This window comes from Rattus norvegicus, chromosome 16 (genome assembly GCF_021556685.1).
Source record: "Rattus norvegicus strain SHRSP/BbbUtx chromosome 16, alternate assembly SHRSP_T2T, whole genome shotgun sequence".
Classification (NCBI taxonomy): Eukaryota; Metazoa; Chordata; class Mammalia; order Rodentia; family Muridae; genus Rattus; species Rattus norvegicus.
The window spans coordinates 72,991,699-73,018,882 of NC_141549.1; the positions used below are offsets into that span (position 1 = coordinate 72,991,699).

A 27,184-nucleotide genomic window follows, 5' to 3' on the forward strand; every position below is an offset into this window, starting at 1 on the left:
AGTTTGGAGAGCCCTGGAGGTGGGGCACAGGCTGGGTAGTTGATGAGGTAGGATATGGAAAGTAGAGAGGTGAGGCAGGACCTGGCTTAGTCAGCATGCAGGGGCTCTGTGGCTGGGCAGAACAGCAGGCATGGGGCTGGTGTGAAAGTTGGGCAGGAAGATGGTGGTGTTGAGGCAGGAGGGAGTGGTGCTCACTAGGGACTGTGGTCCCGGTAGTTGTGGATGTTGACCGCAGCGGTGATGCCACAGATTATGAGGGGGATCCCTCCAGCAATCAAATAAAACCTGGGGGGCGGGGTTTGAAGGTCAGAGTGATGGACCACCGGAGATAAGAGAACCAGATGCTTAGAACCCTCAAACTGATGTCTCTGTCTTTTCCTCCGTTCTCTTAAAATCTGTGTGATTAGCGGAGGAGGGTGGGGCAGGTAGATAAGGCCCCTAAGGGTCGGGCAGCTTCTTCAGAGCTTGGCTAAGAACTGTTCTAAGAAACAAGAACCAAAGCTGTTCTCTCCATCCCCAAGCAATCAGAGTGAAGGATGGTTTTAGTATTCTTGCCCAATGTTCTCTGGTGCCACCTCCTTCCCTAACCCTTGTCATGCTCGAGAAGCTGGCCCCTTGCCTTTGGAGGGTGATCACCCCTCTTGGGTCTTGAGGCCCTTCACACAGCTGATAGTTGAAAGCACTTACCGGAGCATAGGGCGAGGACCAGGCGGGGCTGCCTCCCCTTCTTCTGGAGGGGGCGCCCTCCAACTAAGCTCCTTGTGGAGGACTCGAGCCTTCACCCCCATCCAGAGCAGTGAGGACAACGAAGAGTAGTGCAGAGTGATGCCCACCTACAAGGTCAAGGCACTGAGGCTTGGGACCTGAGCAGCTGACTGGGCTACACCCTGGAACGTCAATGGCCGAGCATGTTCTCACTATTCCCAAGTCTCCAGCAGCCCACCCGGGTACTCATCACACTGGTCCTTGGTAGGTGACCTTTCTGCTTCCATCTGCCCCCCCCCCCCCCCGGGATTCTCCAGGGCCCAGGCATAGCTGTCTGGCTGGCACAAGGCCTTACTGTCACCCCCACTCTCCACCTAGCAGCCCCATCTTAGGTGATCTCAGAGCTAGCTCCATCTGAGCTAGCCCAACCAGTCCTGTCATCTCTCCACACCACCCCTTCCCAGCCTACAATGCAAGCACCAAGAACAGAGGAGCCAAGGCTACCCCTATGCACACCTTATTTTTGCTGTTATGATCCCCTGCTCCTCTGAAGCTACTCTATATTTTAGAGTCCCCATCCCCTTCTTACCGCTTGGCAAACCATTTGGTAGTTGGTGAGAGTGACACCGCCCACGAAGACTGCAGAAGTCATGGCCATGTGGAAACACAGGTTCAGCAGCATGTGCCAACCCTTCCGGGACACGTGGATGGAGCTGCCTCAGAAAAGAGTCTTTTATTAATGAGCTATCCAACTTCCCACAGGGTCAAGATCCCCGGGAGAGCTGAAAAGAGGAAGACATGCGCTCTAGGCAATGGGGAAGCAGTCCTTCATCTCCCTGCCCCCACCCCCACAATAGATTGTCCAACTCCAGAGCCTGGTCAGGTCACGTGGGTCTGCCTGAAGGAGAACCATCTGCCAGTCTAGGGCGAGACCTCCCCATCATCCCTCCTCCCTGGAGCACCTCTCACCTGTGGTTCAGGATGTACGTGATGATGGTGGAAAAAAGACAGAGTAGCAGCAAAGCCGTGCAGGGGTACACGACAGGATGCAACCCAGCCCCAGAGCCTCCTGCCTCCCGTGGAAATGCACTCAGCTCCTAGGAAAGAGGGAGTGAGAGAACGGAGTCGTCTCTGTTGTCCCTAAGCCAATTTCTCTTGTCTTGACCCCTGCCAGTCTTGAACCCACATCTGATGCTTCAGTGCGTCTGGTAGGTAGAACATAAGTGTGACGATAGCCACTCAAGCAGCTGGCCTCAGGGAACACTGCCTGCCTCGCCCCTTATAGTGTTCTGCCTTTCTGGTGGCTTCTTTTCAAATGCCCAGTTGAAAACTCAAGGGTTATGGGGACTGGGGAGATGGCTCATGGTTAAGAGCACTGGCTGCTCTTCCAGAGGACCTGGGTTCAGTTCCTAGCACCCACATGGCAGCTCACAACCGTCTGTAACTCCAGTTCTAGGGGATCAACACCCTCACACTGACATACATGCGGGCAAGACACCAAGGCACACGAAATAAAAACAAATAAATCATAAGAAAGGAAAACTCAAGAGGAAGATTTTGATACAGCTATGTATCTGTGCAAAATCAGCAAAAGTTGTGTGAGGAGTGGGACGAGGGAAGGGATCACTAGGCATGTTCCCAAGTTGCTTTTCAACTAGGAGAATTCAGGTCAAAACAAGCATGGTGACAGGCGTTCACAATTCTAGCACAGTGGCAGAAGCAAGAAGATCATCAATTTAGGGCCAGCTATATAGTGGGCTGGGCTACAAGAAATACTAGCTCAAAAACCAGAAACCACTCAAACGGCAGTGGTGCACATCCTTAATCTGAGCACTGGAGGCAGAGGCAGGCAGATCTATGAGTTTAGGGCCAGCTTGGTCTACAGAGTGAGTTCCAGGACAGCCAGGGCCACACAGAGAAACCCTGTCTCAAACACACGAACAAAAAACAAAACTCAAACCAAACAAACCATACCAAAAAACAAAGGGGCCCGAGGCCAACGCTAGATGGTTCCAGATCCCTCTTGAAAGATGGAGGGTCCTGGAAGAGGCTAGAGGGTCATTTCCCATGAACTCTGGCATCAACAGAGCACAAGACTGCTGTCCTTTCTGTATTTTCTTGTGGCTCCAAGTGATCAAAGTAGCCCAGTCCCTATCTCCCACACATATTTCCCCGCCTCCCTCCCCGCATCTCTGCACACTACTATTACACACACCATAAGCACAGCCACGTTGCCCAAGTGCTGGCAGTACAGGGAGCTGACGTTGGGCTGACTGAAGCGGAGCTTGCAGCCTTCGGAACTCCAGCCTCCAGGCCCATCTTGGTTCCACCAGGCTGCCAGGGGGTCAGTTCCTTCAGCCCAGTGCCTCAGTGACACAGCCACTGGCTCAGTTAAGTTCCCCACACCACAGCCACCTGTAGGGACGAGGAAGGTCCAGGTAGACACATGAAGCTGTCAGGAAGGCTGCAGAGTGATCGGGGCATGCGGGGACACTGCTGACCTCGGGGCAGAACTAGATACAGTCTGAGTTCAGTATAGCCAGACAGACAGGTGAGACACCACTGCTGAGGGCTTGCTCGGTGCCTGTCAGCCTGAAGTGTGCACCCTTAAGGGAACAGGCACCACTGTCTGTGCTCGATCACATCTCGGCCCACCAGAAGCTGGCACAGGCTAGGTACTTAACAAGTGTTCCCACCAAGACTGGAAAGAGCCCATTTTAGGAACAGGAAGGGATCCTGGGGTGGTGACGGCAACACCTTCATGGCACACAGGAGACCCTGCATGGCATGTAGAGGAAGGTATATGTTATGATAAATCGATGGTGCCTGAAGGGACTCTGATGTGTCTAGTGGCTTTTTTCAGATGGCAAACCCAGTGACAGTATGGGTTCCATTGTAGATGGAGGTTGCCTGGCGAGCAAAGCCAGAGTTTGGAAGGAAGGAGGGACTCAGAAAGACACAAGTGGGCAGATGGTGGGGGAGAAGCTGCTCTTTAAGGACAGGGTTACAGTGATTCACTCAGTTCTTGGGGAACAGACTGCCAACAAGATAGTGTCTCCTCCTCCCTCACAGCTATCCCTCCTGCTCTAGTCTCTAGCCTGTATGCTGTGTCTGGAAGTTCTGACTACCCCTTGGGGTTGATTCTGTCAGTCCCACCTCTAACCGCAATGCCACGGCTGTCTTGCTTTTTCAGATACTTCTCACGAGGGCTGCTGGTCTATCAATTTGAGGAATCTCTGGCTGGAATAGCTCAGAGGGCATCATTTAAATACTCCACTACTCAGGGAGGCACCAGCCTCTATGGGGCAGGCTATGACCTTCATGTTTTCCCTCCTTTTAACACCAAAGGCAGCGCTAAGCTTCCACGACGAGCTCACACTGAGCTCAGGAGCTATTGCTTGCCCAACCAGGCAAGCACTGTATGGCAATGTAAGAAGCTAGGGGTTTGGTGTGGAGGGAAAGGAAGTGAGGCTACGTGCTTGCAGGCTTTCTGATACGTCAAATGCTTAGACTATAAGACTGCCCTTGTCTGGGGCGTAAAACCATGTCATTTTAAGCTTAACCTCCTCTGATACCTTCCCTTATAGGACATCTTCATTCCTACCCTTCCTTGAAAAAAAAATGGTAAGGTTTCTGCTATCCTCTGCTAACTGTACCAGGGCAGTGGGGGAGCCACGGAGGTGAAAGGGGCAAGACAGACGCGCAGGAAGTTAGTCCCTTACTGGTTCCTGCAAATATGACTGGGGTGGCCACACCACGCCTCTTGCTAGGCTCGGCTGTTCCAGGACGGGAAGTGTTGCCGTGGCTGCGGAAAAGACGGCCATTTCTGAAGACCAGCAGTTGCAGGGTGCAATCTGGAGGGACTGGGGGAGCCAGGGCAGCCGGAAGGGTTGAGAACAGGCTGGGGGGCAGCTGGATGGAGGCCAGGGCCACGCTATTCTGAGGGGACATAGGAGGTCCTCAGAGATACTCAGCATCCCTGGGCCTTGATGTCTCCCAGCCCCTTCCTGTCTCCTGTGTCGTCCGCCTCCAACCTCCACCTCCCCACCCCCTGACCCCTGCCTCTCAGCGCCACCCTCCTCAGCTTCTGGTACCCACACCCTTCCCTTCCCCTGGTGCCCACCTTGATGTGAAAGGATGACAGAGAAACGTTGGGCCTCCCAGTGGTACAGCGGAATCGAAGCTGCTGATCAGCCAGGGCCTCGGGCTCGAGTGGGACATCCTGGCCAGGGCTGCTTGGCTGTACTCCTGACACTCCTACCTCCCTCCTCTGGAAGGCTGTGCAGGTCAGGCCCACATAGCTGTGAGGCTTGATGAGGTAGGCCTCCAATGCCACATTCCTTGAGTTCTAGGAAGAAGGAACTCGTCACCCAGTGTCTGAGAGATTGTGGTCTCCTGCGCAAAACATGTTTCCTCGCTTCAGATCTACTTCAGATCTCCCTTTATCCTTTTTTCTTCACTGTCTCTTCAGAGCATGGAAAGTCTCACGTGTGCCATGGAGTCATCTATGTGCACGCTTGTGTGCTCGTGTGCGCGCACACACGTGCACACACGTGCACACACGCTCGTCTTCCAGTCATGGGTCTTCTCCTTCTCTTGAAGGCATTGTTGTTCCCGTATGCTATCTTCTACTTCTGTTGCCCGCACCTCAGCTGTCAGGCAGGATCCATGTCTACCCCCCACCCCATAAGTCCCCAAGTGTCTAGCACATCTTATACGGAGATGATCTACCGTATTTATTCATTCTACCAGTTTAGAGATGTCACTGTCCCTCAGTAAACTTGGGGCACTCCTCATTCCACTGAAAGTACCTGGACAAAGCTCCCCTTTTCCGGTGTTCACGCCCACTGCACTCCTATTCATTTCCACCAGCTAACCCTCAACTCAGCCCCCAACCAGAAAGGCCCACACCGTGTCACCATGGCATCTCCCTCTCCTTCATGCTGCTCTGACGGTTCACAGCTGAGCTGTGTTTGCCACCGCTACCAGAGCCTGCTACGTGTCCTGGGGAAAGGGGAGCACTTCCCTTCTGTGGATGCTACTCTCAGGCTCCCCTCCCCCACTGCTAGCCCCTGGAGGGTCCCTCCCGCGCCAACCTACGGTACCACAGAGATGTGCTGAGCATGGGGGCTAAGGGCAGCTCCTCCGATTCGCTCCAGGGCACCCACAATGCCACTGCAGGCTTTGTCTTCTCGCTGGGCCAGCCACAAAAGGTGCTCGTCCACCAGCATCAGGTTGCTGGCCATGTCCACCATCACCTCCACCAGCTGAGGGAGGAAGGCAGGCTGTTACTATGGGCAGGGGTGGTATTTGGGACTCAGTGTGTGTGAGGCCTGAGACAGCTTCCAGGGGTCCCGGAGGATACGTTGAATCTCACCTCTTTGATCTGGTCAACGTAACCCAAAAACTTCTGGATCATCTGAGCCACATAGACCACGTCCATCATGTCTGAGAAACTGGCAGCTTCAGCAGTGTACACGCGCAGCTGGTGGGCCAAGGTCAATGCATTGGAGGCATTGATGGGCATCTGGGGGCATTGGGGGATAAAGATCAGCCTGGTTTCCCCTTTCTGTTCTAGAACTAGCCCCTGGAACCCAGGACCAACACAGGAGAGGAACCAAGACCATCTACTGAGACCATCATGATCAAAAGCGCACATGAGTCCCTGATAGTCACAACTCTAGGCTATTCAAGCCAAGCACCACTAGCCTAAGATTGGGAAGGCTGTAAACCAATGGGATGGTGGATAGAGAAGACAGAGGAGAGGCCTGACCCTGGGAGAAGACAAGCACTAAGGGAAAAAAAAGGTATCAGCCCATAGTTCTTGCTGTTACCCTACTCCTGACCCCCCAGGCCCCTGAGACAGGGTCTCACTACATAACTGGTCATCCTGGAACTTACTACATAGACCAGAGTACGGTTGAACTCTGCTTCCTGAGTGCTGGGATAAAAGGCATGCACCACTATGCCAGACAGCCATACCCGCTCTTAAAGCACACCGAGGTACAGCCTCCCCTACGAGGGCATCAGGCTCCATCCCAGCCAATTCCAGGAATCAAAGTTTGGGGGCGCCCCAGCCTCACCAGCACAAAGGTGTAGAGCACCCGAGTGATGTCATTGGTGTACAGACAGTGTGAGTAGTCCCCTGGCTCCCAGCGGCCAGCTCTGTCACACCTGCGCGAGGCTCGGGTACCCGGGGCTCCCCCACTCAAGGGCACAGAGGTGAAGGGGTACTGTAAGCAGGATTGGTAAGCTGTGATGCCAGCCAAGGTTCGGGGCCACCTAGTGGTAGAGACAGGAAACTCTTATGACCAAGGCTCTTTGAGACAAACACCACCCCCTTCCAACACCAACCCAGGACTGTGACACCAGATCCCCAGGGCTTGGTGAGGGGTTCAGTAAAGGGTATCCTGGCAGACCTTAAGGAGTCCCCACATTCTGTTTTCTGACAATGCTACTGCAGGCAAACGCTTGGGATGCAAGGCAGAGATCTGGGTTCTCAGACACGTTCAGCCACTAATTGGACAGTATGCTGATTCCCCCCCCCCCTATTTTTGGGCCTCTAGAACATTAAAGTGTGACCCTGTTTCGGGAAAGCTTTTTGCATACCAAAGTGGGAGGAAGCAATTAAAAGATGCTCATCTTGCTGAGATGTAGCAGCGAGATTGTGGGTTAAGTGACAAGAAGGGAGGCCTTGGGACTGGAGGAAGAAAGCAAGTGGGTGGCCCTGGTCACTTGTGCTCTCAGCGGGTGCAGGTGCAGGGCTGGGGACAGGGACAAGGGCCAGGCGGCCATTTATAAAGCAGAAGCAGCCAACCTGAAGTCCCCACGGTTGTTGGTCACCCGTTCTGCAGGGCAGTAGGAGGCAGAGGTCTCCAGTACTACTATCTCCACCTTCTTGCTAGTGTTGCCTTGGACTGTGGACACGGAGCACTCCCATTCGCCTGAGGCCCACACGCCGATGTGAGACAGGGTCAGCTCACTGCGGGGGAAGAAGGGGAGCTGGCTTTGTGCTCTGGTCATTATCACCGTCACTGTCACCGTCACCATCATGTCAACTTGACCCAAGCGAGGGTCAACTGAGAAGATGGACCTCAACTGAAAAAATACTTCAATCACAGGAGCCTTTTCTTTATCCAGGTACAATGTGAGAAAGCCCAGCCCACTGTGGGCAGTGTCACCCCTGGGCAGGTGGTCCAGGGATGTTTAAGAAAGAATGGAAGGAACAAGTCAAGAAACAGTGCTCCTCCATGGTCTCTGCTTCAGTTTCTGCCCCCAGGTTCCTGCCCCCGACTTCCCTTCCTTTCCTCCCCAAGTTGCTTTTGCACATGGTGCTTATCACAGCAACAGAAAGAAAACTAAGACACTTGGTGAGTGCTCTCAGGCCTAGCCTTGCCTCCCTTCCAAGCCCCGCTGGACAGCCCATCTGGGATACCAGCTCAGGTCCTTGCTTTAATGGAATGAGAGATCCATTTGCGTCCATACCCACCGTCTTCTGATTGGAGGGGCACTGCAGGCATGGTGGAAGCCCCTCCAATCAGAAGGCAGTGAGGATTTAGTTCTAAACTCTATTCAGACCCATTTGTGATTGCATCTTAGCTCTCTTTAATCTCTCTCTCTCTCTCTCTCTCTCTCTCTCTCTCTCTCTCTCTCTCTCTCCCCTCCCCTCCCCTCCCCTCCCCTCCCCGCTTCTCTTTCTCCTTCTCCCAGGAGCATGTCTGGAGGGCAATGGTGACTGTGCTACCTGTCTCCATGCCTCCACTAGAAAGGGACAACAGAGCCTGTACCTGGTGATGAAGGTGCAGTCGTGGATGAGGTTTTCTGCAAGGACGATGCCAGCCTGCTCGTCGCTCTCCATAGGGGCCCCGTTGTGGTACCAGTGGATCTGGGTGTCGTTGCCCAAGTAGCTGGCCGAGCACTGGAAGGGCAGGCGGTCACCCTGGAACACCACTTGGCGCAGGGATGGGATGAGGTAGTGCGTATGCAGTTCCAGAGCCCCTTCTGTGCGTGAGACATCGGGGTGATGCCGGAGCTCAGGCACACGTGAGCCGTGAGTGGCCCCAGTCACTGCCATACTTGTCCTTAATGGGCAGCTCATGGCAAGAGTGGGATCCCACAGCGTAGGCCCAGACCCTCTGCCTCTAGTGATCTCTGGTTGGGAATGAAAGGAATCAGAAAGAGTCCTCCCAGAAAAAAAAGGGAAACAAGAGAATTATAGGGTGGTGTTACCCAGAAGGAGAGGCCAGATGAAAATATAAACAAGCAAAAAGACCTAGCAAGGTCTTGATCTAGCAAGCTGTGGGTGAGGGACCTTCTCTTGGGGCCTGGGATAGGTTTCTTACCACAGCGGAGCTGGGATTCCTGGAGGCTGCTCAGGGCGTGGGCATGCAGGGCACTGGGGTAGGCACAGAGTGTGCGCTCTGACAGCTGCAGGGAGTGATTCCGGGCCCAGGGCAGCAGCCAGCGCAGGCGGCAGTCACAGGTCAGAAACTCAGTACCAAAGTCCCTGCAGGGCAGGCACAAGGAACAGCGTGGGTTCACAGGGATGAAGCAAAGCAGGCAAGGACTGGAGAAGACAACCTTGGGTACATGTGTGCTCTGCTGCCCACGACAGGACTAATTTAGGGGCATTTCTGGCAGTCTGCCTAGTCAACAGGCATGATGCTTGCCCTTTGGGGCTAGAAATGGCCACACATTTGGCCCCAATCAATGTGTTGAATAGAGAATGGGGGTTTGAGAAGGGACAGTGTGGAGTGGAGGGCAGGTAAGGTGGTTGCTCACTGCACTGGGGAGTTTCTTTAGGGGTAAAGGTCAGGGCTGAGGTTTGCCCTTCCAAGGCCCCTGGTTCCAGGTGTCTGCTTTCTGACCAGGGGGCTGCTCCTGTGTTGTGAAAGATACTCACACAATCTTTTTTTTTTTTTTTTTTCCGGAGCTGGGGACCGAACCCAGGGCCTTGGGCTTCCTAGGCAAGCGCTCTACCACTGAGCTAAATCCCCAACCCCTATACTCACACAATCTTAAGGTCTGGCAGCTCATCAAAGACCCCAGGTTGCAGACTAGAGTAGATGTTTCCAGATATGTTTCTGCAGAGTACAGGGAAGGGTGAGATGAGATCTGAGGTACCCCCTGGGCCAAGCCAGTAGATTGACGGAAGGAGAAATGGTTTGGCCCAGTCTTCTTCTTCCCAGGTTCTCCCCTCCCTCTCCACAGCTCTTCCCCTCCTCCCCTCTCCCTTCCAAGGCCTATCACTCACAGTCTGAGAAGTCTAGGGAGGCCCTGAAATGTCTCTGAGGTGAGACAGCCGATCCGGTTGTTGGAGAGATCTCTAGAGAGAGAGAGAGAGAGAGACACACACACACACATACGCTCAGCAAGTCCTCAGATACAACAGGGTAAAGATTCTCTTCTGAGAGAGACGTTCAGCTGGAGATTATGTGGGCAGTAGGCTTGGGCCCAATGCCACAGCAAGCTGGAAACCACCTCCATGTTTGGCCCCAGCCAATGTCTTGAGTAAAGGCTTGGTATCTGAGAAGGGACAGGGCAGGGTGGGCACTAGGGGTGGCTGCTTGTGGGATCTGGGAATTTCTTTGTGGATAAGGAGAGGGCTGGGATTAGGGTAGGCAAGACATGCCACTCACAATCGTTTCAGCTCTCCCAGACCTAGGAAGGCTCCAGGCTGCACGGTGCTGATGACATTGCTCCTCAGGTCCCTGTGGAAAGCAGTGGGGAGACCTTCACACTTCTGTCTGAGGGCTGCACTGCTCCTTGGGTAGAATATTTTGCCAACCCAGATTCTGGCTTTTTGTGGGACTTGGTTTCTTTCCAAGTCATCTTTCTTACACTCCCAACCCAACTGGTCTCTTCTACCTCTCTGTACAGGTCAGAGAAACATTTGTAAGCTAAAGTCCCATGAACAACAGATCTGTATGAAGGCCCCGGCAGACTAATTCAGGAGCTGTTTGCCTAATGATGACACAGAGTTGTGTTGCAAATGCAAAGTCACAATTATCCTGGGCTATCTTTAGTTCCCTTAATAGCCACTTTGTATTCAGCCAAACTTCCTTTTGACTATCAGCAAAGACCTTTGTGACTAAGCAGATGACCCAAAGCTAAGAATGTCCTCAGAGAGCATCTGAGGCCCGGAACAGCTGATCTCTCCACTTTGCTGTAATGGCTACCTGCTTTCACTAATTTGCTATGTGCTTTGATCTATGGACTTCTTTGTTCTGGGACTATAAAGTTTAGGTCACACCTTCCAGTCATTCAGGGCAAGTGAAATCCATTCCCCGATCTCAGTTACCCACCTGTGGCTCAGAAACAACTACATCTTACTCCTCTGGGACAAGAGCTGTGTTTTATTTATGTCAACATACTAAAGATGATACTAGAGTCAAGAGACGGAGAGGAAGGGCTTTGAATGGGGAACAGGGACAGGGGATGGAGAAAGCTTTGCATCAGGAAATAGAAGACTAGGCTTCCCATGGTCCTTCAACAGAGCCACTCCAGATCTTACAGAGCTGTTCTGGGGAGCCTTTGAAAACAGCTATACCTACCCATCAGGGGGAGCTTTCCATTTATTGTATTCCAACAGCTAGCGTTCCCATTCTCTCTCTCTCTTTCTCTCTCTCTCTCTCTCTTGTCCTCCTCCTCCTCTTCTTCCACCTCCTCCTCCACCTCCTCCTCCTCTTCCTCCTCCTTCTCCTCTCTCTCTCTCCCTCCCTTCCTCCCTCCCTTCTACCTTTCCTCCTCCTCCTTCTCTCTCTCTCCTTCCCTCTTTCTATCTCTTCCTCCCTCCCCCTTCTCTCCTTCTGTCCCTCCCCATGTCCCTCCAACGTCTCCCCCCCTCTCTGGAGCCTATGAGGAAGAGGACAGCAAGGCTGGGTGAGCAATACACTGTGCCCCTGTACAGCCCCAAGCTCAAGTTGACAATCATGAGGTCCAGATGAGGCCCAGGGCTAATAAAATCTATGCAATGTCTTCAGTCCCAACCCCCCACTGCTGTCAGGAGGTGGCAAGGAAGCTGCTCTTGGGCTGAGCAGGTCACGGCAAGATGGGTGATGACTCCTGAGGGTCATCCCCACTGCACATGAAGAGACATACCACAGGTGAATCTCATAGCAGCCCCTGACTCCCAATTCAGGGGCTCAAACACCACTGAGGCAGGACTTCAACTCTTGATCCTGCCTCTCCTCTCCTCCCCTCCCCATTGGCTGCAGGTCCCCCCCCCCATCCCCCACACGCTAACCAGGAGGACATGCCTATCTAATGGCATCAGCCCAGTATGTAGCATGCAGGCCTCTGTACGAAGGGCCAGATTGGGTACCTGCCTACTCATCTTCTGCACTAGCCTCTAGGCTGTGCATGGCTATGGAGAGCTACAGATCATGACCCACCTACCCAAGGTTCCACCAGACCCCACCTTTTCTAAGCTAACACTGACACTGAGGCTGCCCAGAGCACTAAGGGCCATTTTTTCTGCTCCCACCTGAAAGAGCCTAGGAAGCTAGGAAGCAGTGAGTAAAGGGGAGCCACTCCTGGAGGAGGAAGACAGAACTCTGACAAAGATATCTGGGGGTCAACCTGGGGTTGACCAAAGTTCACCATCCCAGGTAAGGCTAAGGCCTTGGAGACAGGTCTGAATTATGGACAGGAGAGAGTTAACTGAGCTATGTCCCTGCTGGGTAAGAGGAAATGGGTGTCCAGGATAGGGAGGTGCTGTCCTGTCCCACCAGGGGGCCTGTTTGTGCAGTCCCTTTTGGGGAAAGAAACGCTGAGAGACAAGAGGCAGTAAGGTCCCTCTCACACCAAAGCTGAGAACGATGCTGAGTCCCCTTTAGGAAGGGAAATGCTAGTACCCCAGGGCTCAATGTTCTAGAGAAAGTTGGAGCTGTGTGGAGGTGCCCCAGTGCTGGGCAGAAGCACTGTGGAATGGCCTGGGCTGGCCCTAGATTCTCTGCATGCCCAGTTGAGAGGACAGCGGAAAGTCCCCCTGCCCAGGACTGCCCTTCCTGTGTATCCCCCCAGCCCCCTTTGACTGTCAGGCTCCACCCTTTCATCCCACCCTCTTCTGTTGATCCAGCATGTGCCCCCTGGCCTCTGCTGGGGTCTGGCCATTCTCAGGGATCTGCCTCCCACCCCCATGCAGGGGCGGGTAGAGGGAAACACATTCCTCATTGTGTGTCACTTCCCTTCATGGGCTGCCAAGGGGCTGAGGCGGCAGCCCCCCGCCCCTCCCCTCTCTGCTCACTTGTGTTTATTCTCATTTCCTCCCCCCACCCCGTGAACCCCACCCGCCTGCCCCACTGATGCTCTGCAGATGGGAGCAAGGCAGCCCTGGGGCCCCAGCCCCTCTCCCTGCCCTGTTTCCTGCAGCTGAGCACTCGGGGCCCTCTCTACAGGGCAGCTTCCACAGGGACAAGCTTTCTCCCCCTTTCCTCAAGTGGGGCTCAGAGGTGACCAAGATGGTCTCTTGCAGTTAGGTTCCTAGGAGTGGCCCCAACCAGGGGCTGCTCCCTGGGCTGAACCCAGACAGTCCAATAGACGTCTGGATGACAGGCCATGTCTCCTGGTCCCTGAATAGGGGAAGTGGCTCAGGGCTGTACTTCCCCAGGGACAGGAGGAAATGCTACCCCAGGACCTGTATATTTAGAAACCCAAGGCTCTTGTCAATTGGCTGTTCTGAACCCTTCCTGTATAATATTGCTGGGGAAAGCTGAGGAAGTCGGGACTCCCATCCTGGAAGAGTGTTCTACACTTAACAGTGGGGACATGGTCTTGAAGGGCTGTGGAACCCAGGCTAAGAACACTTTGTTCCACAGAGCTGGGGATAGGGCTTACTGGGAGAGCTCCTGCTGCATGTGTAGGCCCCAAGTTCCATCCCACAATGAAAAACACTCCAGGTATGGTGGTGCATACCTTTAATCCCAGCACTCAGGAGGTACAGACAAGTGGACCCCTATGAGTTTGAGATAGCCTGGTCTATGTATCGAGACCCTGTTTTTTTGTTTTTTTGGGTTTTTTTTTTGTTTTTGTTTTTGTTTTTTTTGTTTTTAAAGATCCTTGCTCCAGATTATCTAAATGAATCCTCCATTAATTAGCTGAGGCTGCAAGCCAAAGTAACCAGTTGAAGGACACAGATGTTTCTAGAATATGGATTCCATGTCTGTTTCCACAGAGCTCTAGACCCAGGACAAAGGCACTTCACTGATGGTGTGTCCCTATCCCCATTGCCTTTTGTGCACTCTTGATCATACACTGGCCACCCTGACTCCAGGCATGCCCTTCTCCTGCCAACAGGTGTCAGCATCAAGGAAGGGACCCCTGACGGCAAAATGGAGGGAGACTTCCTAGGGCAGTCACGCTCTGTGTCCTTTCCAGAACCTGAGTGTGGGAAGTCAAAGCTGGCCACAGCAGTGATGCAAATCTTCCATCCTGGCACTTAGGAGGCTGAGGCAGGAGGATTGTGAATCTGAGGCCAGCCACAGTTATATATCTGGAACCCATCTCCAAAAACTGGAAACGAGCAGAAGCAAAACAAAACAAAAAAGCCCACCAGGTGAAAGTTCCCAAAAGAACTCGATCGTTACTGCATAAAAGGCAAAAGTACCAAGTATCCATCAATGCATAAATAGAAGATTTAAAAATATAGCATGTTCAGTCAATGAGCTATTTATTGTTTGCCCACAAGGAGGAATGAGTGCTGATAAAGCCTGGACAAAGCTGGAAAATGTTACACTGGCTGAGAGGATCTAGTTATAAAAGATTACATATTATATAATTCTATTTATATGACATATCCATAACAGGCAAATCCGTAAAAATGGAGAAGATATTAGCGGTTGCTTAGGTCTGGCAGAGAAACGGAGACTGACAGTTAATGATTCAAGTTCTTTCTTTTGTGGATGATGAAAATGTTCTAAAATTAGATTAGAGCAACGGTTACACAATTTTCTGAAATGTATCCGGGCCCACTGGATCTCTCACACTTTAAATGGGCAACATAAATTACATCATGTTAGAGTTGTTGTAAAGTGCGAGCTGACGTGACTGTGTGTGTGTGTGTGTCACGTGCTCACACACATTCAGGGAAGAGTAGGGCTGCACGGAATTGGCTCCTCCTAGCCCCCACAGACCTCCCTGCTTGTAGGTCTGAAAACCAAATTATAGGTTTGCTGGCCACACAGCAGCTTGCCCTGAGCCCTACAAGGTTTCCAGAGTTCAACTTGAAAGTGCAGGCAGGCTGGCTGCAAGACTGGCCAGAACCCTTGCAGGTATAGAGGATGCTCGGAGGGTGGGGGAGGGTTGGGGGGGTGTCTCATGGCTAAGTAAATCCATTATGGTCCCAGACACTCAGCTTCCCACCACCTCCCAGGGCTTCTGCTCCTGAAACCATTCTACGGGTATTTATTGAGCACATACACTGTGCCCCAGCACTTAATGCTGACCGGGGCAAACCAGAGGGCTGCCCCTGACTTTGTTAGCCATCCTGCAGGCTTCAGCTGGAGTCCAGGACAGCTTCTCCGCGTCATTCCTCCCTAGTGTTAGTGGGAACAAGAATGGAATGGAGAGACAGAGCCCTGGGCCTCACCCTTGGCCCCGCCCACAGATTAATGGAAACCACCTGGCTGGTGAGCGGCCCATTCCCATGAGCATCTGCTTCTAATGAGTGCCCCAGCACCCGCTGCATACCAGCCCCCAGGGCTCATTAATCTCATTAGGCAATGACAAATCATCCCCAGCTCAGCGAGCTCCCCTCCTTGGGCCCTGTGCTCCAGCTTCACACAAGCCTCGGCGGGGCCACATCCACGTGGAGCCTCGTACCCTTCTTCATACTAAGTCCCGCCCCCCCTCTCCCTTGACCTCTTCTGGGGCACGTCCGTCCAATGGTCTCATGGGTGGGCATGGAGGCATCTCATAGAGCCCTGAAGATTTCTGGACCAACCTGTTCCCGTTGCCTGTGCTTGGCGGGGGATCTGGACAGAGAAACATCCAAGGCACCCGAGGACATGAGTCCTCCACGTGAGGGTGGGGGTTGGTTCTGTAACACACTGCTTGTTTGGCATGTATGGGGCACCAGCACCACAAACAACACCGAAAGCTGGGCCTAGTGACACACGGCTGATTGCATCTGTAATCTCGGTACTCCAGAGGGCAAAGGGAGGCACCTTGGAGTTCTAGGTTCCCGGCACAACCAGGGTCTGCAAAATGGCTCTGCAGGTGAAGGTGTTTGCCACTAGCTTGTCAACCTGTATCTTAGCCTCAAAACCTATGTGGTGGAAAGAAAGGGTAGACTCCAGTAAGATGTCCTCTGGTCTTCATACATGTCCCTTGGCATACAAAAGAGACACATGATGGGACCACGGGACACAACAAGTCAGGCAGACACCTCACGATGTATAGAACTCTTTAGAAAGGAAGGGCACAGCCTTCACTGGGAAAAGCCTACACTCAGAAGATATATAGAATAGCCTGGGCTATGGAGCGACTTCTTGGTATAGAAGATCTAATTCATCTATCCCCATAACAACCTCTCAGAGAAGAATTCCTAGCCCCACCTCCACACGGGTCATGCAAGGCTGGTAGAAGCATTCAGAGACGAAGGGAAAGAACAGGATTTGATTCTGAGCCTCTTTATACCAGCGCAAGGCTCATGCTCTATTCGTCTGTTCTGAGAGGGTCTTCTATATACCTATGTAGCCTGGGCTAGCCTGGGCTACCCTGGTCCATACAGTAAGTTCTAAGCCAGCCTTGAACTTGCAACAGCATTTCTGCCTCTGCCTCCCCAGTGCTGGGATTACAAGTGTTCCATCATGTCTGGCTATCACAGCTGGCCCTGCCGTATGCTTCTGTCAGTTTCTCTCATCCATCTCTCCTGCCCTAAATGTCTTTCCTTTGGGCCACAGGCTGAGTTGGGCTGAGGGACCCAAAGGAAAAGTGATTTAGGCATGTCTGGTCCTTCTGTACAGTCCCTGGGCTGGCCATGAGCTACCTGTGGCAGACAGGAGTTTTTTGGTTCATCATACCTAGTTGATAGAGATGGGTACCCCTGGATCCTAGATCCACCACTAAGATCCTCTCTTCTTGTTTGTTTTTTCAAGGTAGGGTTTCTCTGTGTGGCCTTGGCTGTCCAAGAAGTCGCTCCGTAGCCCAGGCTGGCCTTGAACTTAGATTAGAGATCCAACTCTGTCTCCCAAGTGCTGGGGTAAAAGGCACGAGCCATGAAAATCCTCTTAACATATCCACTTCTGCAAGGACTCTCCTTCCCTTCCTCTGTCCTCCCATCCCACATCCACACTGGTGCCTCTGTCAGCCTACCTGTACCTTTCCTAGCCTCACCCTGGAGTTCAAAGCAGATGGCATGCAAATCCACTGCCTACGATTGGCCAGCACAGTTACCGACACACTGACACACACACACACACACACACACACACACACACACACACACACACACACACACACACACACGCTACCCTCTCATTCATTTGCAAAGACCTGATGGGCTCTCAGTACCTGTGGCCAGTAAGGCACATCCTATAGATTACCACTGCAGTGACCAGACCAGATCTCAAACCACCCATAGGACACAATGTCTGCACATCGTGGGATATGGAACTGACGTGGTCTCAGCTGTCCATGCCTAGACATCCGAGTCTTCCCACTGGACAGAGAGATCAGTGTTTCCTGGACACCAACTACACACCAGGCTACAATGCCATAGTTGTGATGAATAGGCCCACAGTCTCGGGGTCATCTGGTATGTTGGCTCCCAACCTCCGATGAGCATGAGAATTCCCTTCCTGCTGGGTAAAATTCCCAGGCCCCCGTCTGACCCAGTGACTTACCCGTCTGCAGGAATGGGACACAGGGCTTGCATTACTTATGGGCCTTCTCCCTACCCTAGCACAATGGTTAGTGACACAGCCATCAGGCTGTGCGTCATGGTGGGCACCTGCAAGACTAGCTGGTTACGGGGAGAATCGTCTGAGTGTAGCATTTCAAGGCTGTCCTGAGCGACACACCGAGATACCCACATCAAAGCAAGAAACAAACCACTAATGTTAGACTCTGCTAACATTAGTGCGCTGTGGAGGTGTTCTGAGGACGAACAATCAGCTGGCCTTAAACGAGACCTCTTCAACAAGGCAATTGGATATCCTGTAATCAGCTGAAGGCTCAGGAGAAAAAATATCTTGTCGAGAGGAAATTCTATCTCAAGACGGTAGCATCTTTCCCTGTCTGACTTACCAGCCTGACCTAGGAGTCTGGACTTGGTTGTCCCCCACAATCATGTAAACCTGATGTTTTAGAGTACACACTCATCAATCGGCAGGCTAGAGAGCCTGAGTTTTCCAGCTCTGTTAGGTGCTCTCCCTACCCTGCAGAGCACAGCACAGCCCTTTGCCCAAAGGCCCTTCTGCCCCCTCACTGAAGTTCTGAAGAGATTATAGCACAGGTTGCTACTCTTCCTGATGCTATGACCCTTTAACACACTTCCTCATGTTGTAGCGACCCCAACAACTTTTGTTGCTACTTCATAACTGTAATTTCACTACTGTTATGACTTATAAAGTAAATATCTGGTATTTCCGATAGTCTTCAGCAACCCCTGTGAAAGGGTTGCTTGAACCTAGGGGGGTCGACACCCACAGGTTGAGAAACACTGTTCTAGGCATCTTTCTTTCTTTCTCTCTTTCTCTCTTTCTTTCTTTCTTTCTTTCTTTCTTTCTTTCTTTCTTTCTCTCTCTCTTTCTCTCTCTCTTTCTTTCTTTCTTTCTTTCTTCCTTTCTTCCTTCCTTCCTTCCTTCCTTCCTCCCTTCCTTCCTTCCTTCCTTTCTTCTTCTTCCTTTTTTTTGAGACAGAATTGAATATATCTTAAGACTGGCCTTGAACCCAGTCTGTATCCCCAAAGAGCTGAGGGCCCATTGGGTCTTTGCAAATGATTTATAATTATATTTGCATGTAATGCAGGTTGGTCTCATTCTCCTGGTCCTCAGGAGTTCAAGGGTTACAGGCATTTGCCACCACACCTTCTGTGCTGCAGACTGAACCTAAGGTTTGAGGCCTCAGAGCTGGAAATTCTTGCTGTGTCTTTTCTTGTGGCACAGTCCTCTAATACCCAATGACTTGGCAATCAAGACCTCCTTCTACGTACTTCCTCTGAAGGACCCTCCTCACTGCAGAGTCCCTGTTCATGGTGCTGGGGAGAAGGGCCTAATTAGGTACTCTGTACAGGTAGGAAGGAGAGTAGGTAGCCATGGGAGATGCCAAAGGGTGGCTTGAGATTCACAGAAGTGCTCAACTATGGGTGCCAGGAAGGAAAACATATAGGTTTGCCTTTCTCCCAAAAGACCCCTAAAGAGATGTTTGGTTTCCTGCCCTCTTAAAATCAAGACTTAAAAAACCTCGTGGGGGTGGTACACACACCTTGAATCCTAGCACTTGGTTGGCAGAGGTAAGGAGGTCTCTGAGCTTGAGGCCAGCCTGGTCTACAGTGAGTTCCAGGACAGCCAGAGCTGCACAGAGGCAAAAAAGAAATCAAGACCTAGATCCATTCCCAAATGCTCAATTACATGTGGAAGAATGAACTTGTTCCCTCGTCTGTAAACCTGTAATCCCAACATTTAGTAGGCTGAAGCAGGAGGCTTCAGAGCCAGCCTGGGCTACAATAACAAGACTATCTCAAAAGAAAGAAAGAAAGAAAGAAAGAAAGAAAGAAAGAAAGAAAGAAAGAAAGAAAGAAAGAAAGAGAGAGGGAGAGAGAGAGAGTGGGGACCCAGGCTCCCTCTAGGACCAGGCTGTGCTGCTTTCTATGTAAATGGCATTTGAGCCTCAGACCTGAGCTGAGGCTAGCCTTTTGTCATTAACACGAATATGAGCTGCAGAGCCAGAGGACTCTGAAGACAGACAGACAGCCCCACCCTACAGCACTCATCTCCCTCTCAGGACCCTCTTCTATTCCCTGCCTGCCCAGATCAGAGTTTTATGAACCCACATGGACTTGACCACTCTTGTCTCCCACCAAGAACTCTGGGTCCCCCTCTTTACCTTGGTGGGCTTGGCAAGCTTCTCACTTCCTCTGTGAAGGGGATGGAGTTGCTTTTATAAGAAAGTCGATCACGGTTAGGTGGACTCTTCATCTCTGTTGCCCTTGAACTCTCTAGTCCTGATGACTTGTCTGAAAGAGGCCCTCAAACTCCTCTGTGGTCACATGTACAGAGATGTGTGCACCACACTGACGTCACCCCTTCTCCATTTGTATTTTCCATCACACTGACCCAAGGCTTTGGAACAAAATGGTGTAAGAAGGGACCAAGGGCCATAGTGTATGAATTAGGAATGCCTCAGAGAGGGACACCAGAGGTTACAGAGGGTGGGTATGGGTGGAAAAGCAAGACTCGGTCTCCAGAAGAGAAAAGAGCCCAGGATTCTTTCATATAAACAAAGCTACAGTTATGAAGTAGCAATGAAAACAACTTTATGGTTGGGGTCATCCCAACACGAGGCACCGTATTAAAGGGTCACAGCATGAGGAAGGTTGGGAACATGGGTGTAGTGGGGACAAGAGCCCAAAGCGATGGCATTGGCTGGGTTCTGGAAGCATGGCCATGGGTTGATGCAAACCCTCACCTGGCAGGTTAAGTGACTTAGTCAAATCTCTGAGTCAGGTGTCCTATTAAGGTCTCATCTCTCCTTCCCCAAGCCCTGGGACAAAGGTGAGCCCTCAGCCTTCTGCTGTCTCACTTCCCTAACTCCTGTGGCCCCCGCCTCCTGCTCAGTGACCTTTCCCCACAAACTGCCCCTAACCAGCTCCAGGAGTCATCAGTATGGGCTGAGGCTTCTCCAGGAGAGAGTAAGGACACTTCTCCAAATGCACCTTTAAATTGGGAGGGGGAAGAGAGGGACTCAGAAATGACTGAGCTCCCCACCCTCAGTCCGGGACTCTGCCCACTCTAGACCTTGATTGCTGGTTGGTTTTTTTGGATGAAGGAAAGAGAGCTCAGTCACATTAAGTTTCCCTCAGCCATTTCATGCTGGGCCAGCCAGCTGGGAGGACGGTCGAGGCTGGCTAAAGGGCTCACTCAGCCCTCTTAGCTAATTGCTCATTAAAGAGCATTAATGAGCTTCCCTTCGCCCCACCTCTGCTTAGAACGGGGAAGAGACCTTATTTTGCCTAGATCACTAACTAGGCAGTCCCTACTGAAAAGGCACTTGCTCCCTCTCCCAGACTGACAGGCTCTGTCCTCAAGTGCTATACTACCTCTGGCTCTGCAGGTTCTAGTCCCCCTCTCCCTTATCCTCCCCAGAGTCACCCTCCTACCCTTTGCTATCATGGCATCCCACTTCCACCCCACCCCACCTTGCCCAAAAACTTCCGGCACTTACAACTTCTCCAGCAGAGACAGTCCCAAGAAGGATCCGTTACGGAGCCCAGTAATCTTGTTGTTGCTCAAGAGCCTGGAGGGACAGGAAGAACACAGACACGTGCTGTTAGAAGCTAGGCAATGCAAAGTGCAGATGGAGCAGGACCCAGGTTCCCAAGATGGCTGTGTGGCAATATGTAAATGCCACCACCTAGAGTTAAGCAGCAGGGACCCTACCTGCCACTCTAGGAGGTTATGGGAGAAGCCGATGGAACAATCTAGCCACAGTGAGAGCCTCAAGTCATATATTTCTCCCAACGAAGCAGTGAAGGGCCTGTACACTGGACCTAACTTGAGATAGTGCTCAGTAGATGTTGTAATGTCTTGTTCCCAACTTGGAGCCTGTGTCAGCCCCACTGAGCTCCTGCCATGCCCCCCGACAGCTCTGTCCTTGCAGAAGCCCTCCCTCAATCCAAAATCCAGAGCATCGTGATGGGGAGACTGGCCTCATCCGGGTCAGGGATGGAAAAGGAATCCTAAAGTCCTGCAGGGAGACACACTTCTTTCATACCAATGCTTGGGAGGGCGAGGCAAAAGAGCAGGAGCTTAAGGTCGTCCTCAGCTACATAAGTTTGAGGCCAGCCTGGGCTACCTGGGATCCAGTCTCAAAGGCAAAGAAACAAGCAGGCAAAACAAAACACAGACAGGGAGAAAGGGGTGTGAGGAGGAAACCCTGGTGGAAGAGAGCTTTCTAATGCCCTCCTGGGGGTCAAGGAGTCTACTGGAAGATGACCACTCTGGATTGTCAAGGCTCTACTGTTACTGTCTCCTCGCCTTCCCACCCCGTAGAAAGACTCTGAAGCCCTAGATCTGATAGAAAACCAGACTCCCCCTTTGCAGTCCCTCCTCCATCATGTGTTTTATTTATCGTTTATATTCTAGGGAAGAGAGGCCCCAGACTCATCTTTGTCTCCTGCTCAGCCTTTCCCCCATCCCAGACTTCTTGTTAGGAGGAAGGAGTTCCAGACCAGCCAGAGGGCTCAACCCTCCAGTTAATTGCTTATGAGAAAGCTTTAATGAGAACTCTCAACCTAAACTCCAAGCAGCCCTGGCCTGGGAAGCAAAGGGTTCCCCTTCTTTGCTCTGTTCTTACTAGTGGAAAACTCACTGGAGGACCAAAGCACAGATCTTAAGACGTCTCTGGAGTAGACAGCCTCTGTGCTCTGCAGTACACAGAGAAAAGGGGCCAGGAAGAAAATGTAGGGGAGTTATCAGAGGGATCTGCCCTCAAGCCTCAGAGGAGTGAAGCAAAGAAGGACGCCCGGGCTCCAACTGTCCAGGACCTTTGGGATTCTAGGTAAGTGTTCCACAACTGGGCCATATCCCAGGTCCCATGCTGGCTGGGATGGGAGCAAGAGAGGGAGGTGTCTCTGGATCAATGAAAAGGGATAGATACCTCATCTCTTTCTTCTCCCTCCTGGGAGAGCTCTTCCAACTTCCAGAATGGTCTAATAATCTAATAGTCCTTCCAAGGGTGACAAGATAATGTTTTCTAGCAGAAGAATGACTTAGGGGACATTATTAGGTTTCCAAAATGCTACACGTGTGCGCACACATGTTCGTTCGCGCCCCCCCCCATCTTGATATTCCAAAGAGCACATTAAAGGTGCCAGTTGTATGCCACATACTTCTAACTAGCAGGCAGGAAGCTGGGACAGGAGGAAGAAGGACAGCTTCCATTACAGAGTAAACCATCTCAGGAAATAAAAAAGCAGATCACATCAGAACTGTGCCACAGCTCAGACCAAGAATATGGAGCATAGGGCTGGAGAGAGATGGCTCAGCGGTTAAGAGCACCAACTGCTCTTCCAGAGGTCCTGAGTTCAATTCCCAGCAACCACATGGTGGCTCACAACCATCTGTAACGGGATCTGATGCCCTCTTCCGGTGTGTCTGAAGACATTGAAAGTGTGCTCACATACATGAAATAAATAAATCTTAAAAAAAAAAAAAAGAATATGGAGCATGTAGTTAACATGCGCAAAGCCCTGAGGTCAGTCCCAACAGACAGAGCAAAAACAAAATGAAAATCAAAAGCTCAGACACAGGAAAAAAAGAAGAGCTTTTTAACAAACTTCCCTTTTTCTCATTTTATGGATAAGGATGTCAGCGCAGAGCTACCATTCACAAAGAGAGAAGCCCCAAAGAATGTTAGCGCTCAAGCTTGGAAAGTGGGTGTTATCTTGAAGTGGGAAACTAGAGAATGTTTGAGGATTGAGGATTCCAATTAGAAAAACACTGACATTAAAAATCCCACACTAGCCAGGGTAGTAGAGCATATCTGCTTGTAATACAGCAGAGACAGAGGCAGAGGCAGAGAGGCAGAGAGGCAGAGAGGCAGGGAGGCAGAGAGGCAGAGAGGCAGAGAGGCAGAGAGGCAGAGAGGCAGAGAGGCAGAGAGGCAGAGAGGGAGGGAGGCAGAGAGAGAGGGAGGCAGAGAGAGAGGGAGCAGAGAGAGAGGGAGGCAGAGAGAGAGGGAGGCAGAGAGAGAGGGAGGCAGAGAGAGAGGGAGTCTGAGAGAGAGGGAGGCAGAGAGAGAGGGAGGCAGAGAGGCAGAGAGGCAGAGAGGCAGAGAGAGGCAGAGAGGCAGGGAGGCAGAGAGAGGCAGAGAGGCAGAGAGAGGCAGAGAGGCAGAGGGAGCTGCAGAGGGAGAGAGGGAGAGAGGGAGAGAGGGAGAGAGGGAGAGAGGGAGAGAGGGAGAGAGGGAGAGAGGGAGAGAGGGAGAGAGGGAGAGAGACAGAGAGGCAGAGAGAGAAGCAGAGAGAGAGAGAGAGAGAGAGAGAGAGAGAGAGAGAGAGAAGGGGAGAGGCAGAGAGAGAAAAGCAGAGACAGAGGGAGAGAGAGAGGCAGAGAGAGAGGCAGAGAGAGAGGCAGAGAGGCAGAGAGGCAGAGAGGCAGAGAGGCAGAGAGGCAGAGAGGCAGAGAGGCAGAGAGGCAGAGAGGCAGAGAGGCAGAGAGGCAGAGAGGCAGAGAGGCAGAGAGGCAGAGAGGCAGAGGCAGGCCAATCTCTCTGAGTTTGAGGCCACCCCAGTCTACATAGTGAATTTCAGGCCATTGAGGGGATTATACAGTGTGGCACTCTCTCAAAATAAATTCCAGTTTCAAGAGATCTAATGCCTTCTTCTGGTCTCTGTAGGCAGCAGGCACGCACACAGTACACACATGCACGTGTATACAAACATACAACCATAAAATATATTTTTTTAATCTTTAGAAAAGAAAAAGGCACAGGTTTTTTTAAAAGGTAAATCTCTGGCCGGGTGTGGTGGTGCAGAACATTAATCCTGGCACCCGGGAGGCAGAGGCAAGTGACTCTGAGTTCCGAGCCACCCAGAGCTACCTAGTAAGACTATCCCACAGTAACCAGGCAAGTAAATAAATACATCTTTAAAAACATTTTACCCCCTTAATCTTACACTAGGGGCCAGCAGGACAGTTCAGTGGCTAGAGGCACTTGCTGCCAAACCTGGTGACCCGAGTCCCATCCCTAGGATGAATATAGTGACAAAGAGGGTGACTCTTGCACTTTGGCTTTTGCCCTCCTCAAGCTCACACTCACATAATGAGTGTACTGACAAAATGTTCTCGCTCCCCTTTTCCCGTTTTCCCTCCTTTTCCTCTCTTTCCCTCTTCTTCCCTCCTATCCTATCCCTGCTCTACATATACATACACATCATAGACACATACACACATATACATCATAGACACATAAATCATATACATATACATATACATCATAGACACATACACATATATACATCATAGACACATACATCATATACATATACATATACACACATATATGTATGTGTGTGTGCATGTGTGTGTGTGCATATTGTGTGTCTCTGTGTGTGTGCATGCATGCACTCATGTCAGAGGTCAAGCTGCAGAAGCTGGTTTTTCCCTTTTACCATGTTGGCTCTGAGACGAGAATTCAGGCTTCAGGGGTAGTGGTAAGTGCCCTCGTCCTTTGGACCCTCTTGCCAGCCCTGCTTTCCTTTTCTTTCTAAAGTGTTATTGTGTTTAAATTATGTGTATGAGTATCTGCTGGCCGGGTGTGTGCATGGGTGTGCAGGTACCTGTGTGGGCCAGAGGACCTAGATCTCCTGGAGCTGGAGTTATATATATGTCATTGTGAGCTATCTGCTGTGAGTGCCTGAAACTGAACTCTGGTCCTCTGGAAGAACAGTCCATGCTCTTACTCACCCAGTCATCCCTCCGGCCTCTGCCTTTTCTCCTCTGTGGAGACGGGAGGCGGGGGGCTTGCTTTGTAGTCTAAGCTGTCCTGGAACTCATGATCTCTGTGACTCCCTATCAGATGCTAGGATTGCAGGCACCAGACACCAGCCTGAAAATGCTTCCTAATACATAATTAATTAACTACTTTATGTATAAAAATGTTTGAAAGACCATTGAATTGAAATCAGAGTTCTAAAAAAGAAAATTCCTACTCTCAAATTTCCAAAATGAGAGCCTGAGATCTCAGGTAAAGACCTCTCTCTGTTCAGATGGGCTCATAAGTGGTGATGGGGGCCCCACATTCCCAGGCCCTTCAGCCATGGTTCTAACCTTTCATAGACCCCAAACCTTTAACTTAGAGCTGGCTCATAGAAATACAATACAGACCATAATGTGTAATTTTAAATTTTCTATCAGTCTCTCTCTTTTTTTTAAAAGCTTAAAAATTAATTTTAATAAAACCTAATTAAACCCAACACGCACAACGTCCTTTCATTTCAACGTGTAACATATTAACGACACTATTAATTAGATGTTTTATTTCTTTGTGCGTGACCAATCTTTGGAAGCTGGAGCGTATCGTATGCCTGCCGTCACATCCTGATTCAGAGCAGCCACTCTCTGAGTGTGCACCATCTAGCACTGTGGGTTCAGGAGCATCACAAAAGACGGGGACCAGCCCGTGAGGCAGTCCAGGATGAAATTCTGGACACAAACAACAACTTAACTCTTAGCCTGGCCAGCCCCAGACCACATCCCACCCTACTCTGCAGAGACCTCCTGTAACTGGGCTCCTTCTCCATATGCCTTTGTGCTGGGAGAGGGCACAGCTGCAGTGGGGGGTGCAACCCATGACTCTTGCTTGACCAGCACAAATGCTAGCCCCTAAAGCCTCAAAACTCATATATTTTCTACATGCAGAGCCCATGATTCTGATCTACACACACACACACACACACACACACACACACACACACACACACACACACACAGGCAGCCATGAGGCCAACAGCTCTTTACCCTTCTCTGATGGGCTCTACCCCTCTAGGCAGCAGTAGCACTCTTGACAGACTCCAGCAGATGGTTGGCTTTATGGCCTGAGTCCCTCAGTACCCGGAACTGAATCTTTTGCTTTAATTTCCCCCAAGAGAGCCAAGGAATTTTACTTTAAACCTGCATCGTCCAGAGTGTTGGCAGGATGTTGGTTTTGTTTTCAAGTGTGCGTGAATCTAGGAATTTGTTTTTACCGACACAGGGAAACCGGGGTCTTGTGTATATCGGACTCTCAAGTCTGGAGATGTTACAGGCAGGCAAAAAAATTAGAAGTTGCAGGTCTGATAGTGGGGTGAATGAACACAGATACACACACACAGACACACACACACACAGATACACACACACACACACACACACACACACACACACACACACACACAGAGCTCTCTCCAATGGGAAGAAAAACATTCCCACTATCGTTGACCGTCTGGGAAAAGTGGGTGGCAGCCTGGGTGGAGGAGGGAGCCATGTCCCCCACAGCCTCATCCAGCTATTCCACATACAGTACCAGCCTGGGTTTTCTTTAAACTCCCCAGCCAGATCCATCCTGGGGCTATAGTTCTCTCTCACACTACTGCCTCACAGGGAGCCAGCCTGGCGAGTCCCTTCCAACCGCACTAACCCTACAGGCCCCACAGAGACCTGGAAAAGCATCTTTAGCTTCTGCTGCCACCCACCCACCCCTGCCCTCAGCTTAAACTTTCTATGGGAAGGAGGGTTAGTCCCTGGGGTCCCCTCTTCTCTACTCTAGAGTTTGAAAT

The 27,184-nt window shown here is 51.3% G+C and overlaps 2 protein-coding genes across 9 annotated transcripts in view; one reads left to right on the forward strand and one right to left on the reverse strand.

Annotated features, from left to right (window-relative positions):
• Window positions 1-27,184, forward strand: part of Erich1 (glutamate-rich 1) — a gene marked incomplete at its 5' end in the record, with an annotated part of 52,793,804 nt that overhangs the window by 42,121,139 nt on the left and 10,645,481 nt on the right.
• Adgra2 (adhesion G protein-coupled receptor A2) overlaps window positions 1-27,184 on the reverse strand; it is a 38,345-nt gene that overhangs the window by 2,653 nt on the left and 8,508 nt on the right. For 4 of the 9 annotated variants that reach the window (XR_015639277.1, XR_015639276.1, NM_001433283.1 and 1 more), the window contains exons 2-18: window positions 21,091-21,162; window positions 10,344-10,415; window positions 9,959-10,030; window positions 9,717-9,788; window positions 9,048-9,211; window positions 8,493-8,706; window positions 7,523-7,687; window positions 6,789-6,987; window positions 6,083-6,232; window positions 5,811-5,972; window positions 4,829-5,053; window positions 4,428-4,644; window positions 2,921-3,120; window positions 1,675-1,802; window positions 1,295-1,418; window positions 688-833; window positions 196-285 (exon numbers count right to left, since the gene is read on the reverse strand). Coding sequence is in view for 6 of the 9 variants with exons in the window: in NM_001433283.1 (NP_001420212.1) it covers window positions 196-285; window positions 688-833; window positions 1,295-1,418; window positions 1,675-1,802; window positions 2,921-3,120; window positions 4,428-4,644; window positions 4,829-5,053; window positions 5,811-5,972; window positions 6,083-6,232; window positions 6,789-6,987; window positions 7,523-7,687; window positions 8,493-8,706; window positions 9,048-9,211; window positions 9,717-9,788; window positions 9,959-10,030; window positions 10,344-10,415; window positions 21,091-21,162 (2,472 nt within the window). In the remaining 3 variants the exon portion in view is untranslated. Of the gene's footprint in view, window positions 1-195; window positions 286-687; window positions 834-1,294; window positions 1,419-1,674; window positions 1,803-2,920; window positions 3,121-4,427; window positions 4,645-4,828; window positions 5,054-5,810; window positions 5,973-6,082; window positions 6,233-6,788; window positions 6,988-7,522; window positions 7,688-8,492; window positions 8,707-9,047; window positions 9,212-9,716; window positions 9,789-9,958; window positions 10,031-10,343; window positions 10,416-10,572; window positions 10,651-21,090; window positions 21,163-27,184 lie in introns of those variants that run through there. The other 5 variants (XR_015639278.1, XM_087587305.1, XM_087587302.1 and 2 more) reach the window with 2 other exon arrangements.